Source organism: Ranitomeya variabilis, chromosome 6, assembly GCF_051348905.1.
Source record: "Ranitomeya variabilis isolate aRanVar5 chromosome 6, aRanVar5.hap1, whole genome shotgun sequence".
In the NCBI taxonomy this organism is placed as follows: domain Eukaryota; kingdom Metazoa; phylum Chordata; class Amphibia; order Anura; family Dendrobatidae; genus Ranitomeya; species Ranitomeya variabilis.
Window position 1 is genome coordinate 28,724,067 of NC_135237.1, and position 19,217 is coordinate 28,743,283.

The following is a 19,217-nucleotide window of genomic DNA, read 5'->3' on the forward strand; positions in this document are numbered from 1 at the left end:
AGTTGTGGATGAGGTTCTTTATTTTCTCAGGTGGTAAAGCTGCCCAGTGCCCACTCTTCTTGGCAAAAAGCCTCCAGTTCCTGTAAATTCCTGGGCTGTCTAGCATGAACTGCACGCTTGAGATCTCCCAAGAGTGGTTCAATGATATTGAGGTCAGGAGACTGAGATGGCCACTCCAGAACCTTCACCTTTTTCTGCTGTAGTCAATGACAGGTCGACTTGGCCTTGTGTTTTGGATCGTTATGTTGGAACGTCCAAGTACTATCTTGAAGCAGAAAAAATAGATGCACTGCTATATATTATTATTGAATAGAAATAAGGTGCAACATCATGTATTAAGGCAAGACATGCAAAAGAAGAACAAGAAATACAATAGTGATATGCACACCTAACTTTGTATCATAAAAGTACACACTTTATTAAACATAATTATTAAAACCTTTTAAAAACACCAAAAAGCCTGATAGATACACACGACCATGAATATAGTGATACATATAAGGTAATAAATAATAATGTATCATCACATAGTCTTAAAGAAACAAGACTGCAGGGGATAATAGGATTAATATTGTATTATAAGGCACTCAGCAATTATATCATAAACTCAGCAAACGGGTCACATAAAGTGCAATGAGGTCAAAGCTGATAATACAGTTGATCCATAATTAGTAATTTCTATGTGAAGAGAGGCTCAGTCTTGTAGTCACGTAAGCACTAAAATAAAGCCAAGCAATTTATGGCACAGAGCTATGTCAGCCAAAAGATAAATAAAGCCTCTTGACAAAAAAAGGGCTGTCTAATGAAAATAGAAGTGCCTTCAGAATAATGTTCAAACCATATCACCCCTAAGAAACATCAGGCTGTCCATCCCAAACACCCAACGCGTATCGCTGTGGAACACAGCTTCATCAGGGAAGTAGCCTGAATAAAGTGTGTCAAAAAGAGAGTATACCCTTACTTGATTAGTAGCATTGATCACCAGTGAGCACACGTCCGCACAGGAGTGGTGGGAGACAATAACATGTGCAGGCTTAGCAGTGTTGCTGAGGATGCCGGCGCATGCGCAAACATCATGTACAGGCTCGGTGATGTTGCTGAGGACACTAGCGCACTCGCAGTCATCATATGGGCCCAGCAGTGATGCCGAGGACGCCGGCGCATGCGCGGTTAGTATGACAGCGGTGACCGGAAGTACGTCACCTCCTGTTGCTAGGAATGCGGAGAAGTACGTCCCATGCCCAGCTTCCAGGCTGATGATTGCAAATTTGCCTCTAGTATTTGCTGATAACGTGCTGCATTCATCTTTCCTTCAACTTTGACCAAGTTTCCTGTGCCTTTGTAGCTCACACATCCCCAAAACATCAGCGATCCACCTCCGTGCTTTACAGTAGGAATGGTGTTCCTTTCATCATAGGCCTTGTTGAGCTCTCTCCAAATGTTACGTTTATGGTTGTGGCCAAAAAGTTCAATTTTGGTCTCATCACTTGTTTCAGAAGTTTTGAGGCTTGTCTCTGTGCTGTTTTGCATATTGTAGGAGAGATACTATGTGGCATTTACGCAGTAATGGCTTTCTTCTGGCGACTCGACCATGCAGCCCATTTTTCTTCAAGTGCCTCCTTATTGTGCATCTTGAAACAGCCACAGCACTAGTTTTCAGAGAGTCCTGTATTTCATCTGACGTTATTTGTGGGTTTTTCTTTGCATTCCAAAAAATTTTCCTGACAGTTGTGGACGACATTTTTGTTGGTCTACCTGACCATGGTTTTGATTTTACAGAGCCCCTGATTTTCCATTTGTTAATCACAGTGTGAACGCTGCTGACTGGCATTATCAATTCCTTGGATATCTTTTTGTATCCCTTTCCTGTTTTATACAGTTCAACTACCTTTTCCCGTAGATCAGTTCACAATTCTTTTGCTTTCCCCATGACTCACAATCCAGAAACGTCAGTGGCTGGATGAAAGATGCAAGAGTCTGTCTGGATCCCAGAAACTCACTCAGCTTTTATGCGCACACACTGATTACAAGCACACATGTCACAGGTGAGGATGTTACCTTTAGTAGCCATTCAAACCAATTTGTGTCAACTTCTGTGCATGTTATCAGGCCAAAATCACCAGGGTATGTGAACTTTTGATCAGGGTTATTTGGATGTTTTGGGTTGTCATTATGATTTAAAAAGAGAAGACACAGTAGTTTGACAATAAATGGCTTCACCCAACCACTAACAATGAGTGGAGAAAACGTTTTGGTGTTATCATTCATATTCTCTGAAAAAATGCCAAAAAAGAAAAAATTCTGCTGGGGTATGTAAACTTTTGAGCACAACTGTATAGGTGACACTGCGGCCGGCACTATTATGAAGGTATTTGGTGTTGGCACAGTTGTCGGGGGCACTGTGGTTGGCAGTTATGATTGTGCTGTGGCTGGCACTTAAAGAGGGCACTGTGACTGGTTCTGTTATGAGAGTTTTTTGGCTGGCACTGTTATGAGGGCACTGTGGCTGGTTCTATTATGAGGGCACTGTGGCTGACACTATTAATAGGGCACTGTGGCTGGTTCTGTTATGAGGGCACTGTGGCTGGTTCTATTATGAGGGCACTGTGGCTGGTTCTATTATGAGGGCACTGTGGCTGGTTCTATTATGAGGGCACTGTGGGTGGTTCTATTATGAGGGCACTGTGGGTGGTTCTGTTATGAGGGCACTGTGGCTGGTTCTATTATGAGGGCACTGTGGCTGATTATATTATGATGGCACTGCGGCTGGTTCTATTATGAGGGCACTGTGGCTGATACTATTATGAGGGCACTGTGGCTGGTTCTGTTATGAGGGCACTGCGGCTGGTTCTATTATGAGGGCACTGTGGCTGGTTGTATTATGAGGGCACTGTGGCTGGTTATATTATGAGGACACTGTGGCTGATACTATTATGAGGGCACTGCGGCTTTTTCTGTTATGAGGGCACTGTGGCTGGTTCTATTATGAGGGCACTGTGGCTGGTTCTATTATGAGGGCACTGTGGCTGGTTCTATTATGAGGGCACTGTGGCTGGTTCTGTTATGAGGGCACTGTGGCTGGTTATATTATGAGGGCACTGTGGCTGGTACTATTATGAGGGCACTGCGGCTGGCACTGTTATGAGGGCACTGTGGCTGGTTATATTATGAGGGCACTGTGGCTGGTTATATTATGAGGGCACTGTGGCTGGTTCTATCATAAGGGCACTGTGGCTGGTTCTATTATGAGGGCACTGTGGCTGGTTCTGTTATGAGGGCACTGTGGCTGGTTCTATTATGAGGGCACTGTGGCTGGTTCTATTATGAGGGCACTGTGGCTGGTTCTGTTATGAGGGCACTGTGGCTGGTTATATTATGAGGGCACTGTGGCTGGTTCTGTTATGAGAGTTTTTTGGCTGACACTATTATGAGGGCACTGTGGCTGGTTATATTATGAGGGCACTGTGGCTGATTATATTATGATGGCACTGCGGCTGGTTCTATTATGAGGGCACTGTGGCTGATACTATTATGAGGGCACTGTGGCTGGTTCTGTTATGAGGGCACTGCGGCTGGTTCTATTATGAGGGCACTGTGGCTGGTTGTATTATGAGGGCACTGTGGCTGGTTATATTATGAGGACACTGTGGCTGATACTATTATGAGGGCACTGCGGCTTTTTCTGTTATGAGGGCACTGTGGCTGGTTCTATTATGAGGGCACTGTGGCTGGTTCTATTATGAGGGCACTGTGGCTGGTTCTATTATGAGGGCACTGTGGCTGGTTCTGTTATGAGGGCACTGTGGCTGGTTATATTATGAGGGCACTGTGGCTGGTACTATTATGAGGGCACTGCGGCTGGCACTGTTATGAGGGCACTGTGGCTGGTTATATTATGAGGGCACTGTGGCTGGTTATATTATGAGGGCACTGTGGCTGGTTCTATTATAAGGGCACTGTGGCTGGTTCTATTATGAGGGCACTGTGGCTGGTTCTGTTATGAGGGCACTGTGGCTGGTTCTATTATGAGGGCACTGTGGCTGGTTCTGTTATGAGGGCACTGTGGCTGGTTATATTATGAGGGCACTGTGGCTGGTTCTATTATGAGGGCACTGTGGCTGATTCTATTATGAGGGCACTGTGGCTGGTTCTATTATGAGGGCACTGTGGGTGGTTCTGTTATGAGGGCACTGTGGCTGGTTCTATTATGAGGGCACTGTGGCTGACACTATTATGAGGGCACTGTGGCTGGTTCTATTATGAGGGCACTGCGGCTGGCACTGTTATGAGGGCACTGTGGCTGGTTATGTTATGAGGGCACTGTGGCTGGTTATATTATGAGGGCACTGTGGCTGGTTATATTATGAGGGCACTGTGGCTGGTTATATTATGAGGGCACTGTGGCTGGTTATATTATGAGGGCACTGTGGCTGGTTATATTATGAGGGCACTGGGGCTGGTTATATTATGAGGGCACTGTGGCTGGTTATATTATGAGGGCACTGTGGCTGGTTCTATTATGAGGGCACTGTGGCTGGTTCTATTATGAGGGCACTGTGGCTGGTTATATTATGAGGGCACTGTGGCTGATACTATTATGAGGGCACTGTGGCTGGTACTATTATGAGGGCACTGTGGCTGGTACTATTATGAGGGCACTGTGGCTGGTTCTATTATGAGGGCACTGTGGCTGGTTCTATTATGAGGGCACTGTGGCTGGTTGTATTATGAGGGCACTGTGGCTGGTTATATTATGAGGGCACTGTGGCTGATACTATTATGAGGGCACTGTGGCTGGTACTATTATGAGGGCACTGTGGCTGGTTCTATTATGAGGGCACTGTGGCTGGTTGTATTATGAGGGCACTGTGGCTGGTTGTATTATGAGGGCACTGTGGCTGGTTATATTATGAGGGCACTGTGGCTGGTTATATTATGAGGGCACTGTGGCTGGTTCTGTTATGAGGGCATTGTGGCTGACACTATTCATTCCCTTATTCAGGTGGGCACAATCTACCAAAAACGCATAAATGCAGTGATTTTACCATATATTTTGAAAATCTCATAGAAAAAGCATCAGAACTGCATGGTGAGAATGCCGACTTAATATGAAGGAAACGCTTTTGCCGGTGACCTGTGGGCCTGTTCCCGGTGACCAGTGGGCCTGTTCCCGGTGACCTGTGGGCCTGTTCCCGGTGACCTGTGGGCCTGTTCCCGTTCCTAACACCATTTTAGGGGATTGCTATTATTTCCTATAAAGTGTCTCCTCAGGGCAGGATGTGGCGCCCCCATATACTGTAGTCTCACGGCGCAGCACAATGGTCGGCCATGTTATTATCCAGGCAGACTGTACAGACTTTCCCTGCGGTGTGTAAATACTGCACACCTCTCTGTGTGCTGTGCGGAGTTAACCCCTGATTTGCTGACAAGGTGTGAGTCAGCTGATTGTCTGAGCCAAGCTGACACCTTAGGTCTATGGATGATCTGCGGCATCGCCGCTCTGCACCGAGGGCGCGTACCGGGCCATTACAGATCGCTGCTGAGTTATTCAGAGTTTGTCAGATCACCATAAAATAACATAAAATAATATATTCTGCCGGACTTTCTAAGCCAAATGCATAAAGTGGCACAAACTCCACTGACTATCACAAAAAAAGCAGCGCTCCCGTAAATCCCGTGCTACAGTGCGCTTTCTGCTGTGATGTGCGCTCTGTATGGCAGTATTATACATACAGTGACATGTGGGTACGGTATAGGTGCAGTGAGTGGACACTATGGCGGTATTATGTGGGCACTGAGTGGTCGTAGTCTGCAGACAATGAATCACTATTAGGCAGTATTATGTGGGCACAGTGTGATAGAATTATTTGGGCACTACATGGTAGTATTATGCAAGTCCTGTATGGCAGTATTATTCGGTCACTCAGTGGTATTAATATGAGGGTGCTGTATAGCAGTATTATGGAGACACCATATAAAATAACTAAATGAGCGCTACAACAATATTATGCAAACACTTTATGGCAGTATTATATAGGAACTGTATTGTAGTGTTAGGTGGGAACGGTATTAAATTATGTGGACACTCGCTGGCAGTATTATGTGAGCACTGTACGAAATCATAATAGTGTCTGCATAATATGGCCATGTTTTTAGAGATGTATGGTTGTCCAATGGAAGCACTGTATTCAGTTATTATGTGACATGCTATGGCAGTATTATGTGAGTACTATATGGCAATTGTATGGCAGAATTATGTATGCATTGTATTGTAGTATTAGATGTGCGATGTATAGCAGTGCAATACGAGCACTGTACTTAATTATTATGTGCACACCTAATAGCAGTATGATGTGGGCAGTGTATTATATGTGGGCACTGTACGGTAGTTGTATAATAGCAGTATGATGTAGGCAGTGTATTATATGTGGGCACTGTACGGTAGTTGTATAATAGCAGTATGATGTAGGCAGTGTATTATATGTGGGCACTGTACGGTAGTTGTATAATAGCAGTATGATGTAGGCAGTGTATTATATGTGGACACTGTACGGTAGTTGTATAATAGCAGTATGATGTAGGCAGTGTATTATATGTGGGCACTGTACGGTAGTTGTATAATAGCAGTATGATGTAGGCAGTGTATTATATGTGGACACTGTACGGTAGTTGTATAATAGCAGTATGATGTAGGCAGTGTATTATATGTGGGCACTGTACGGTAGTTGTATAATAGCAGTATGATGTAGGCAGTGTATTATATGTGGACACTGTACGGTAGTTGTATAATAGCAGTATGATGTAGGCAGTGTATTATATGTGGGCACTGTACGGTAGTTGTATAATAGCAGTATGATGTAGGCAGTGTATTATATGTGGGCACTGTACGGTAGTTGTATAATAGCAGTATGATGTAGGCAGTGTATTATATGTGGGCACTGTACGGTAGTTGTATAATAGCAGTATGATGTAGGCAGTGTATTATATGTGGGCACTGTACGGTAGTTGTATAATAGCCGTATGATGTGGGCAGTGTATTATATGTGGGCACTGTATGGTAGTTGTATAATAGCAGTATGATGTGGGCAGTGTATTATATGTGGGCACTATATGGTATTTTTATAATAGCAGTATGATGTGGGCAGTCTATTAGATGTGGGCACTACATGATAGTTGTATGATGTGGGCAGTGTATTATATGTGGGCACTATATGGTATTTTTATAATAGCAGTATGATGTGGGCAGTCTATTAGATGTGGGCACTACATGATAGTTGTATGATGTGGGCAGTGTATTATATGTGGGCATTATATGGTAGCTGTATAATAGCAGTATGACTTAGGCACTGTATTATATGTGGGCACTGTATGGTAGTTGTATAATAGCAGTATGATGCGGGCAGTCTATTAGATGTAGGCACTGCATTGTAGTTGTATAATAGGAGTGTGATGTGGGCAGTGTATTATATATGGGTATTACATGGTAGTTGTATAATAGCAGTATGATGTGGACAGTGTATTATATGTAGACATTACATGGTAGTTGTATGATTGCAGTATGATGTGGGCAGTGAATTATATGTGGGCACTATATGGTATTTTTATAATAGCAGTATGATATGGGCAGTGTATTATATGGGGCACTACATGGTAGTTGTATAATAGCAGTATGATGTGGGCAGTGTATTATATGTGGGCACTACATGGTAGTTGTATAATAGCAGTATGATGTGGGCAGTCTATTAGATGTAGGCACTACATGGTAGTTGTATGATTGCAGTATCGTGTGGGCAGTGTATTATAAGTGGGCACTGTATGGTAGTGGTACTACTGGGACCCCTAGCGGACCCAACAACGGGGTCTGCAGCCTCGTCCTGAAAGCAGCGAAGGTGTGCATGCTCGAACTCCGCTCCATTCATTGTCTATGGGACTGCTGGAGATACTGGAGCTCAGTACTCAGCAGTCCCATAGACAATGAATGGACGGGGCTGCAGACACCTTTCTTGGGTTTTCTGAGGGGCAGTTTGACCACCAGCAATCAGCAAGTTATCCCTTACCCTGGGGATGGAGGTTAACTTGTTTTTTGGGGGGTATAACCCTTTAAGATCCCAATTGCATCAACCCCTCAGCTGTGAGAAGTATTCGGTCTTTAGGGTTGTCAATTATCAGGCTCCAGTGTTTCCATTCACTAACAGCAAGCAGAGATCTGGAGAATGAAGGGGAATGGAAACACAAAGCATTCTACTTTTCCTGCCACAGTGTGTTCCTCAGTGTATGTACGGAGAGTCACTTGGCTGCTGTCACGTTCCGGCGGCCGCCCACTGTCCACACGTCTGGGAGATCCACGTCAGTCACCTGCTGTTCCGTGTTCCTGCAGTCAGGCCGGTGTCACGCTCGGCCTCCTGTGTACATAAGACAATGCTGATTTCCCTCATTTTACCTGCGGGCAGTGAGTGTATAGATGACACTGGGGCTGTGAATTGTTAGAGGTTTCCATGCCCTCGGTGCCATTGCTCCCTTGCTGATCTGCAGCAGAGTTCTGCTTTTCAGCCGCTTTGAATCTTCAGTTAAGGAATTGAACAACAAGCAATGTCCTTTTACAAGGTCAGGGGTGTCAGGGGTCTGCAACTTGTGGCGCTACAGCTGTCAGGGCATGCTGGGAATTGTAGTTTCCCAACATCTGGAGTGCTGCAAGTTGCACTGACAACTGAGTAGACGATCAGTGCTTGGCGAAAGACCAGATATAGGTCCAGAAGTGTACTTTGAAAATAATACTGCTATACTGCACACATGCATAGTACTTCTATAATACACACATAATGCCGCTGTAATACAGAAATATATAGTAATACAGAAATATATAGTACTGCAACACTGCACACATGCATAATACGACTATAATGCACACATATACACTCACCGGCCACTTTATTAGGTACACCATGCTAGTAACGGGTTGGACCCCCTTTTGCCTTCAGAACTGCCTCAATTCTTCGTGGCATAGATTCAACAAGGTGCTGGAAGCATTCCTCAGAGATTTTGGTCCATATTGACATGATGGCATCACACAGTTGCCGCAGATTTGTCGGCTGCACATCCCAAAGATGCTCCATACAAGGCAGGATGGATCCATGCTTTCATGTTGTTTACGCCAAATTCTGACCCTACCATCCGAATGTCGCAGCAGAAATCGAGACTCATCAGACCAAGCAACGTTTTTCCAATCTTCTACTGTCCAATTTCGATGAGCTTGTACAAATTGTAGCCTCAGTTTCCTGTTCTTAGCTGAAAGGAGTGGTACCCGGTGTGGTCTTCTGCTGCTGTAGCCCATCTGCCTCAAAGTTCGACGCACTGTGCGTTCAGAGATGCTCTTAGGCCTACCTTGGTTGTAACGGGTGGCGATTTGAGTCACTGTTGCCTTTCTATCAGCTCGAACCAGTCTGCCCATTCTCCTCTGACCTCTGGCATCAACAAGGCATTTCCGCCCACAGAACTGCCGCTCACTGGATTTTTTTTCTTTTTCGGGCCATTCTCTGTAAACCCTAGAGATGGTTGTGCGTGAAAATCCCAGTAGATCAGCAGTTTCTGAAATACTCAGACCAGCCCTTCTGGCACCAACAACCATGCCACGTTCAAAGGCACTCAAATCACCTTTCTTCCCCATACTGATGCTCGGTTTGAACTGCAGGAGATTATCTTGACCATGTCTACATGCCTAAATGCACTGAGTTGCCGCCATGTGATTGGCTGATTAGAAATTAAGTGTTAACAAGAAGTTGGACAGGTGTACCTAATAAAGTGGCCAGTGAGTGTATATTACTGCAATACTGCACATAAAACCTCTATACTATACAGGTATAGTACTGTTATATTGCATACATACACAACACTGCTATACTGCACATATACATAATACCGCTATATAGTAATGCAATACTGCACACAAACATAGTACTGCTATAATGCACACATACAGTGCCTTGCGAAAGTATTCGGCCCCCTGGAACTTTTCATCCTTTTCCCACATATCATGCTTCAAACATAAAGATACCAAATGTAAATTTTTGGTGAAGAATAAACAAGTGGAACACAATTGTGAAGTTGAACAAACTTTATTGGTTATTATAAATCTTTGTGGAAATTAAAAAACTGAAAAGTGGGTCGTGCAATATTATTCGGCCCCTTTACTTTCTGTGCAGAAGTTCATTGTGGATCTCTGAATGATCCAATGTTGTCCTAAATGCCTAATGATGATAAATATAATCCACCTGTGTGTAATCAAGTCTCCGTATAAATGCACCTGCTCTGTGATTGTCTCAGGGTTCTGTGTGAAGCACAGAGAGCATCATGAAGACCAAGGAACACAACAGGCAGGTCCGTGATACTGTTGTGGAGAAGTTTAAAGCCGGATTTGGATACAAAATGATTTCCAAAACTTTAAACATCCCAAGGAGCACTGTGCAAGCGATCATATTGAAATGGAAGGAGCATCATACCACTGCAAATCTACCAAGACCCGGCCGTCCCTCTAAACTTTCATCTCAAACAAGGAGAAGACTGTTCAGAGATGCAGCCAAGAGGCCCATGATCACTCTGGATGAACTGCAGAGATCTACAGCTGAGGTGGGGCAGTCTGTCCATAGGACAACAATCAGTCGAACACTGCACAAATCTGGCCTTTATGGAAGAGTGGCAAGAAGAAAGCCATTTCTCAAAGATATCCATAAAAAGTGTCATTTAAAGCTTGCAACAAGCCACCTGGGAGACACACCAAACATGTGGGAGAAGGTGCTCTGGTCAGATGAAACCAAAATCAAACTTTTTGGCAACAATGCCAAACGATATGTTTGGCGTAAAGGCAACACAGCTCATCACCCTAAACACACCATCCCCACTGTCAAGCATGGTGGTGGCAGCATCATGGTTTGGGCCTGCTTTTCCTCAGCAGGGACAGGGAAGATGGTCCTCAAGGATCAGTCCTAGGCCCCCTCCTCTTCTCTTTGTATACTGCCCCTATTGGACAAACAATCAGTAGATTTGGTTTCCAGTACCATCTCTATGCTGACGACATCCAATTATACACTTCTTCTCCTGTTATCACGCCGACCTTTTTAGAAAACACCAGTGATTGTCTTACCGCTGTCTCTAACATCATGGCCTCCCTCTATCTGAAACTGAACCTGTCAAAAACTGAACTCCTCGTGTTCTCTCCCTCTGCTGACCTACCTTTGCCTGACATTGCCATCTCCGTGTGCGGTTCCACCATTACTCCAAAGCAACATGCCCGCTGCCTTGGGGTCATCCTTGATTCCAAGCTTTCATTCACCCCCCACATCCGATCACTGGCTCGCTCTTCTTATCTGCATCTCAAAAACATTTCTAGAATTCGCCCTTTTCTTACTTTCGACTCTGCAAAAACTCTTACTGTCTCACTTATTCATTCTCGTCTGGACTATTGTAACTCTCTACTGATCGGCCTCCCTTCTTACCAACTCCCCTCTCCAATCTGTCCTGAATGCTGCAGCCAGGATCATATTCCTCACCAACCATTACACCGATGCCTCTACCTTGTGCCAGTCATTACACTGGCGACCCATCCACTCCAGAATCCAGTACAAAACTACTACCCTCATCCACAAAGCTCTCCATGGTTCAGCACCACCCTACATCTCCTCTCTGGTCTCAGTCTACCACCCTACCTGTGCCCTCCGCTCCGCTAATGACCTCAGGTTAGCATCCTCAATAATCAGAACCTCCCACTCCCGTCTCCAAGACTTTACACATGCTGCGCCGATTCTTTGGAATGCACTACCTAGGTTAATACGATTAATCCCCAATCCCCACAGTTTTAAGCGTGCCCTAAAAACGCATCTGTTCAGACTGGCCTACCGCCTCAACGCATTAACCTAACTATCCCTGTGTGGCCTAATAAAAAAAAATAAAAATAAAACATAATCAGGTTCCTCGCATCATGTTCTCATACACTTTATACAGTTAATAGCCTCTGTGTCTGTACTGTTACATATTTAGGCAGTGAACTGGTTCATGCAGCTTTACATGAACACCCGAGCCTTACACTATGGCTGGTCCAAATAACTAAAGCAATTGTTACCATCCACCTCTCGTGTCTCCCCTTTTCCTCATAGATTGTAAGCTTGCGAGCAGCAGGGCCCTCATTCCTCCTGGTATCTGTTTTGATTTGTGATTTCTGTTATGCTGTAATGTCTATTGTCTGTACAAGTCCCCTCTATAAGTTGTAAAGCGCTGCGGAATATGTTGGTGCTATATAAATAAAATTATTATTATATTATTAAAATTGATGGGAAGATGGACTGGGGTCTAAGGGGTAGCGTTTCTCCTTATGGAGAGTGACATACCAGCTGGCTTGTCAAGGTAAGGAGGCTTATTCGCCGTGCAATGCTCCTCTGGGAAATTAAATATTCAAATTGTCTCTTCTGAAGCCAGCTGGTATGTCACTCTCCATAAGGAGAAACGCTACCCCTTAGACCCCAGTCCAGAGCCTCTCACCTAGCCAAATCAGTTCTCATGCTTCGCACTGACGAGGGCCAACAGCCCGAAACACCGTGTCTGCGAATTGAGATACTGATTTGGCTTTTATCCTAAGTCATATTGCACGACTCGTTAAAGGGTTGATTGTGACTTGTAGGATCGCTACTTCCAATAGGTGGCGCTGTAGAGTTTAAGTCCTCTTTTTCTCAGAAGAGGCAATTTGCATATTTAAATTCCTAGAGGAGCATTGTACGGCAAATAAGCCTCCTTACCTTGACAAGCCAGAGATGGTATGTCACTCTCCATAAGGAGAAACAATACCCCTTAGACCCCATGTCCAGAGCCTCTCACCTAGCCAAATCAGTTCTCATGCTTCGCACTGACGAGGGCCAACAGCCCGAAACACCGTGTCTGCGAATTGAGATACTGATTTGGCTTTTATCCTAAGTCATATTGCACGACTCGTTAAAGGGTTGATTGTGACTTGTAGGATCGCTACTTCCAATAGGTGGCGCTGTAGAGTTTAAGTCCTCTTTTTCTCAGAAGAGGCAATTTGCATATAGGAAATTCAAAGCATTTTAAGTTTTGTCATGTGGATTTTGGTGCAAAATCTGCTCCAACATCCAAATATGTGTGATCCTATCTCAAAGGTGTGTTTTCCCATTGAAATGAAGGGGATTGTGCGGTTTAAAACTACATGTCTGTAGTCACATTCTCCGGTGTCAGCGCCAGGAAAAGTAGAAATGTGATCCCACATATGCGATATGTACAATCCGACTAGACAGGAGTGTGCATATCACATACTTGTGGTCACATGACCGCCGTTACCATGTGATATACATACTCCTGGCCACAATCCAACTAGATGGGTGAGGCCAGAGACAGTCTAGTTGGATTGTGGCTGGGAGTATGTCTACCACATGCTTAATATGCATACTGCCGGCCACAATCCGACTAGATGGGTGAGGCCAGAAACAGTCTAGTTGGATTGTGGCTGGGAGTATGTCTACCACATGCTTAATATGCATACTCCCAGCCACAATCCGACTAGACTGTTTACAGACTCGCCCAACTAGTTGGAATGTGGCTGTATGTCTACCACATGCTTGCGGTCACATGACCGCCTTTCCTATGGAATAATGCATACTCCCGGCCACAATCCGGCTAGACTGTTTCTAGACTCACCCAACTAGTTGGAATGTGGCTGGGAATGTGCATATATCACATACTTGTGGTCACATGACCGCAGTTTCTATGTGTTATGCATACTTCCGGCCACAATCCAACTAGACTATTTCCAGCCTCACCCATCTAGTCGGATTGTGGCCGGGAGTATGCATATCACATAAGAATGGCGGTCATGTGACCACAAGTATGTGACATCTGCATACTTCCAGCCACATTCCAACTAGTTGGGTGAGTCTGGAAACAGTCTAGTCAGATTGTGGCCGGGAGTATGCATATTTCAATGGAACGTCGGTCATATGACCGCACGCATGTGGTAGACATACTGCTCCCAGCCGCAATCCAACTAGACTGTTTCAGCCACATTCCGACTAGTTGGGTGAGTCTGGAAACAGTCTAGTCAGATTGTGGCCGGAAGTATGCATATTTCAATGGAACGTCGGTCATATGACCGCACGCATGTGGTAGACATACTGCTCCCAGCCGCAATCCAACTAGACTGTTTCAGCCACATTCCGACTAGTTGGGTGAGTCTGGAAACAGTCTAGTCGGATTGTGGCTGGCAAATACTTGGGGTCACATGACTGCCATTCCCAGCGCTGCCACTGAAGGTATTTAAAGAGAAGGTGCCATAAAAAAAAATGTTTTTTAAACAATTGAAAAAAAAAAGTGAAGTATTAATGTTTTAATTTATGTCATCTTTTGTTTTTAATGAAAAATTATATGATAACATGAAAACTAATTTAAAAAGGTGTGGTATTTCCATTTTTAAACGCTAGGGAGAACAGCTCACAAGTGTGTGACATCACTCCTTTCATGTGTGATGTCACTCCTCTCCTCCTATTCTGGGTGTTTGGAAAAAAAAAAATAAGAGCGGATCAAGTTTAGGATCCAGTGAGGAGCCAGTGTAAAATCCACGTCCAAACCTCCATATGAACAGACGCCAATTGTGGTTTCACTTATTGTGGTTTCACTTATTGTGGTGGGGTTTTTTTCTTCTTTTTTTTAATTACCCCTGCTGTTTGCACTTCTTCCTTCCTTCTGGATCTGCAGACAGAAAATCTGCAGCGGATAACAGTGACCTGAAAAGTAATGAGATTTATGGGGATAATTCTGAAATCCGCAGCGTTCCAATTATTCTTCAATGGAAAAGAGTGAAATCTGCAACAACAAAAAATTGCAGCGAAATTTGCAGATAAAATGGGGGGAAAAATCTAAGGGCCTGTGCACACGATGCAGATTTAGTGCAGATCTGCAGCGTTTTTTTCTGCTGCAGAAACGCTGCAGATCTGCACTGTGATTTACAGTACAATGTAAATCAATGTGAAAAAAAAAGCTGTGCAGAAAAATGCACGCAGAAACGCTGCAGATTTAAAAGAAGTGCATGTCGCTTCTTTTGTGCGTTTCTGCAGCGTTTCTGCAGCGTTTCTGCACCCCTCAATGATAGAAATCCGCAGTGGTAAAACCTGCAGAAAATCCGCATAAAATCCGCATCAATTCCACACAAAAACCGCACTAAAACCGCATAACAACCGCGGCAAATCCGCAGCTGTGGATTCTGCCAGGAGATGCGGATTTTGTGCAGAAAATTCTGCACCTCTTTTTTAACGTGTGTCCATAGCCTAAAACAAATCCGCGATGTGTGAACTTGGCCTAAAGTGCACATTTCACCGTCCGTACAGGGACCGCGATGCTCAGACTGGCCGCCAGTGTCATTTCGGGTGGAGGCGACATACGGTCAGTCCGGACATTGTGGTCCCTGTACGGACCGTGAACTACGCCTGTGTGAACTTGGCCTTAGTTCACACGTTGCGTATTTGGTGCAGATTTTCCATATTAACCCTAAAATGGTGATGATAAAAGCTCCAACCACCGAAAAAACAACAACCCTTGAGCGAAAAATAAATTAGTGAAGATGAAAAAAAGTAAAGAGGGGGCTTCACATGAATCTGGAGAAATAATGGGGCATTAAAAGAGAAAGTGATTAGATTGTAAGCTTTTCTGCCTTTCATGGTTTCTATGACAACCTAATAGCTTTATTGACAACGACCATTTTCGACACTGTATCAATCACAATGAAACACAGCGACACCTACCGACAAAAGCCTCGTTTTGCAGTTCTTTAACGCAGGCGCAACAGGGCCCTCTCCCTCCTCCCGCATGCGCGATTGAGCTTCCGCAAACACTGCCCGCGCATGCGTGCTGGGTGATTCCCGTTTGCGGCTGTTCCTGATATCGGCACTTCATGGCGTTTCTATAACAACTGCGTCAGCGCCGCCATGACGAGGCCTCCCCTGACTGCCGTCTGCTTCCTCCTCAGGGCTCCGGAGAGAAGGTGAAAGAAAGAAAAGAAGAAAATGGACGGTCACAACTAGTAAGTGATGAGGGGCCTGGTTGTGTCACTGTACACACCTGTCAGGGGGGCGACTTTTGTGCGGTTTTTGCCTATAGAATTTTACCATGGTTTTTCTGACTTTATCTCATATTTATTTCTCTTTCTGATCCTCCTGACAGGATGTCATCCATTAGGTGCCGCCCTGGTCACCATTGGCCATCATTCTTCACGGTGTGGGGGCGGCCGGCGGCCATTGTATGGCGCTAAGGGGCAGTGCAGACTGGCCTCCAGCCGCGCCACACAATCGCCGTTTAACCCTTTCCTGCTGCGCCCATCTTTCTTTATGTTTTTATTTTATTTTTTTATTTTTCCATATTATTTTCATATTTTTTATTAATTTTTCCATATATTTTTTTTTATATTTTGTTTAATTTTTCCATTTTTTTTTTCATTTTTTTAATTTTATTTTTCCATATATTTTTTTTTCCACATTTTTTTCTTTTTTCATATTTTTTGATTATTAATTTTTCCAATTTTTTATTTTTTATTTTTTTCCATCTTTTTTTTCATTTTTTTTTTTTTTTTTACTAGACTAGTTCTGAATGACAACATTTAGTTTGTCTGAAAAGCAGGTGGAAAAAATCCAAATGTGGGGAATTAGGGGAAAAAACTCAAAATATGCAATTCCTCCTTTTATTTATTTTATTTATTTATTTTTTTATCTGATATGATCTTTCCTAATTCTTACAATTTTGTCGATTACTAAATTTAGAGCATAATCCCACTTTAGGTGTTGTTCACACCTGAAAAACCTGAGCTCTTAATAGTAAAGAAGCTGCTCACAAAAAGGAGGTTTGGCAACGTTTTTGTCTCTTGTGCGTGCTGATAAAGTTTAGTGCATTAAAAAAAAAAATCATCATTCAACTTTCTCAGTTTTCTGCAGCAGAAACGCAGCAAAACCTGATACCTGCGTTTTTTGCTGAGTTTTTTAACTTGGCCATTACTTTCTAAGGCAGTGTTCACACGTTGCAATTTTGTATTAATATAATTTTTTTTTTTTTTAAGCTGCTTTTTCCAGTACCAGCAAAGTCTGAGATGTCAGACATCTCCTGCACACCCTGGTTTTATTTACGTAGCTGATTTAGAAAACTGCTGTGTTTTTGAGAACTGTGCAGCGTCCCTTCTTTCAACCTTTTTTCTGCGTATTTGCAGTGTTTTTCACCCATAGGAAACGATGAGTAAGTGCAAAAACTAAGTTAAAAAACTCACCTAACAGGTTTTGCTGCAAAAACCTTAAGGACGTTGCATCATGATTTTTTTGTTGGGCAATAAACGTTATCAGCATGCGCAAGAGGCAGCAAAAAAATGCAGCAAAACCTGTTGTGTTTTTTTGTCTCTTTTGTAGCAGCTTCGAACCGGTTTTGCTTGCAGAAAAAAAAAAAAGCAGCAAAAATGCAACATGTGAACATAGCCTGTGGGTGACAAACTGCTGAAAGAAGAGACATGTTGCAGTTTGCGAAAACGCAGCAGTTTTCCAATTCAGTCAGGAAAATAAAACGAATGTGCGTGCATGAGATTTCTGAAACCTCATAGACTTTGCTGGTAATGTAAAACGCAGCTGAAAATTTGGATTAAAAAAATGCAGCAAAAACACAATGTGTCAAAAAGTTTTGTTGTGGGGTTTTTTGTTTATTTATTTATTTTTTTTTAAGCTCCACTTTTTGAAAACACGTGCTCACAAAGTGCGCAAAGTAGGAACGTTTCTAGTAATGTCCATGGAAAAATTACCTAGGCTGTGTTCACACTTGAGTTTTTATAATGTAGGAGTTTGTTTTTTATTTTTTTAGTGAAAGTTCATAAAAAAATTTTCCTGAAGCATCTTTTTTATTTTTTTTATTTATTATTTTTTTTGTAATTTCCTGAGTATTTTTTTTTTCTTAATTTTTTTTCTGATGTTTTTTGCTACATTGTTTTCAGGTCACTTTTTTTCACTCCATTGAATAATGAACAAAGTGTTAGTGTTTTTTTTTTGTTTGTTTTTTTACCAAAAATGATGGCTCTAAAAAATGTCCGTGCTTCTTCCAAGCTTATATTGTAAAATACAGAGCGTCTTCCAATCTGGAAACAGCTGAAGAACGGATCGGTCACTTATAGCCACGTAGCTATAAGAGTTATTCCCATCTTCAGAAATACAAGCAATGTTGCAATTTTACTTTTTATTAGAATTTTCAGGCGTTCTGAAGATATTGGAGATATTAACACTTTTATTTACACCTACCTCGTTGCCTTAGAGACCGACCACTGCTGGACAGCAGACCATGCGCAGCGTTTACAAGCTCTTTTCTATGGACTGTTTTGAACCAGTTTCAGGATCTCTGCAGCGCTGTTACCGCCTAATCCTGGGCCAGTGCAGTGCTTACAAGCTAGACTGGAGCGGTGGTCGGTTGCTAAGGCAACGAGCTGCAAACTAGAGAAAATTGTTAATATCTCAAGAATGGTTGGAAATTTTAATAAGCAGTAAATTGAAAAACTAATATGTTTTGCCCCCTGGTTCCTTCCAGTCATTACTCTCGAGAGTTCTATGACCGCTACGCTCAAGGTCAGGAGAAGTCAGTGGTGAATAAGATGCAGCAGAAATACTGGAAGACCAAGCAGACGCTGATTAAAGTCACCGGGAAGAAGGAGGATGAGCACGTGGTAGCCTCGGACTCGGATCTCGATGCCAAACTTGAGGTTGGTGTTCAGGGGTTAACCCATTCACCCTTTTACTACATTACTTCTTAAAGGGATTGTCCCTTTTCAAACAATGTCCTGACCCAGCTGCAGTTTGTGTGAAAAAAAAAAAAAAAAAAAAAACACAAGTCGTGCTGTACTAATCTTCCCAAGGTCCACCAGAGAGTCTCGCTGATTGGCTGTCGACACGACACCGGGAGCGGCGGCGCAGATTCACTGGTGGACCCAGGGAAGGGGAGGAAAGAACGGCTTTACTTTTTTTTTTTTTTCTTTTTTAACTGTGACCGGAGCCGAACATTGTCTGAAAGAGGACAAACCCTTTTAACTTAAAAAAAAAAAAAGACGCTTCTGTTTGACAGTCTGAAAGCACACATTCTCTCTGATTTTAAAGATGTGTGTGGGGGGAGGGGTGATAATATTATTATTATTTATATAGCACCATTAATTCCATGGT

General features: G+C 43.3%; 1 protein-coding gene across 3 annotated transcripts in view; it reads left to right on the forward strand.

The window, feature by feature from the left end:
- Positions 1–19,217, forward strand: part of ICA1 (islet cell autoantigen 1) — a 93,429-nt gene that overhangs the window by 2,198 nt on the left and 72,014 nt on the right. For 2 of the 3 annotated variants that reach the window (XM_077268115.1, XM_077268116.1), the window contains exons 1-2: positions 15,877–16,069; positions 18,592–18,763. In XM_077268115.1, the coding sequence (XP_077124230.1) occupies positions 16,053–16,069; positions 18,592–18,763 (189 nt within the window). In that variant the 5' untranslated portion in view covers positions 15,877–16,052. Of the gene's footprint in view, positions 1–15,876; positions 16,070–18,591; positions 18,764–19,217 lie in introns of those variants that run through there. The other variant, XM_077268114.1, reaches the window with a different exon arrangement.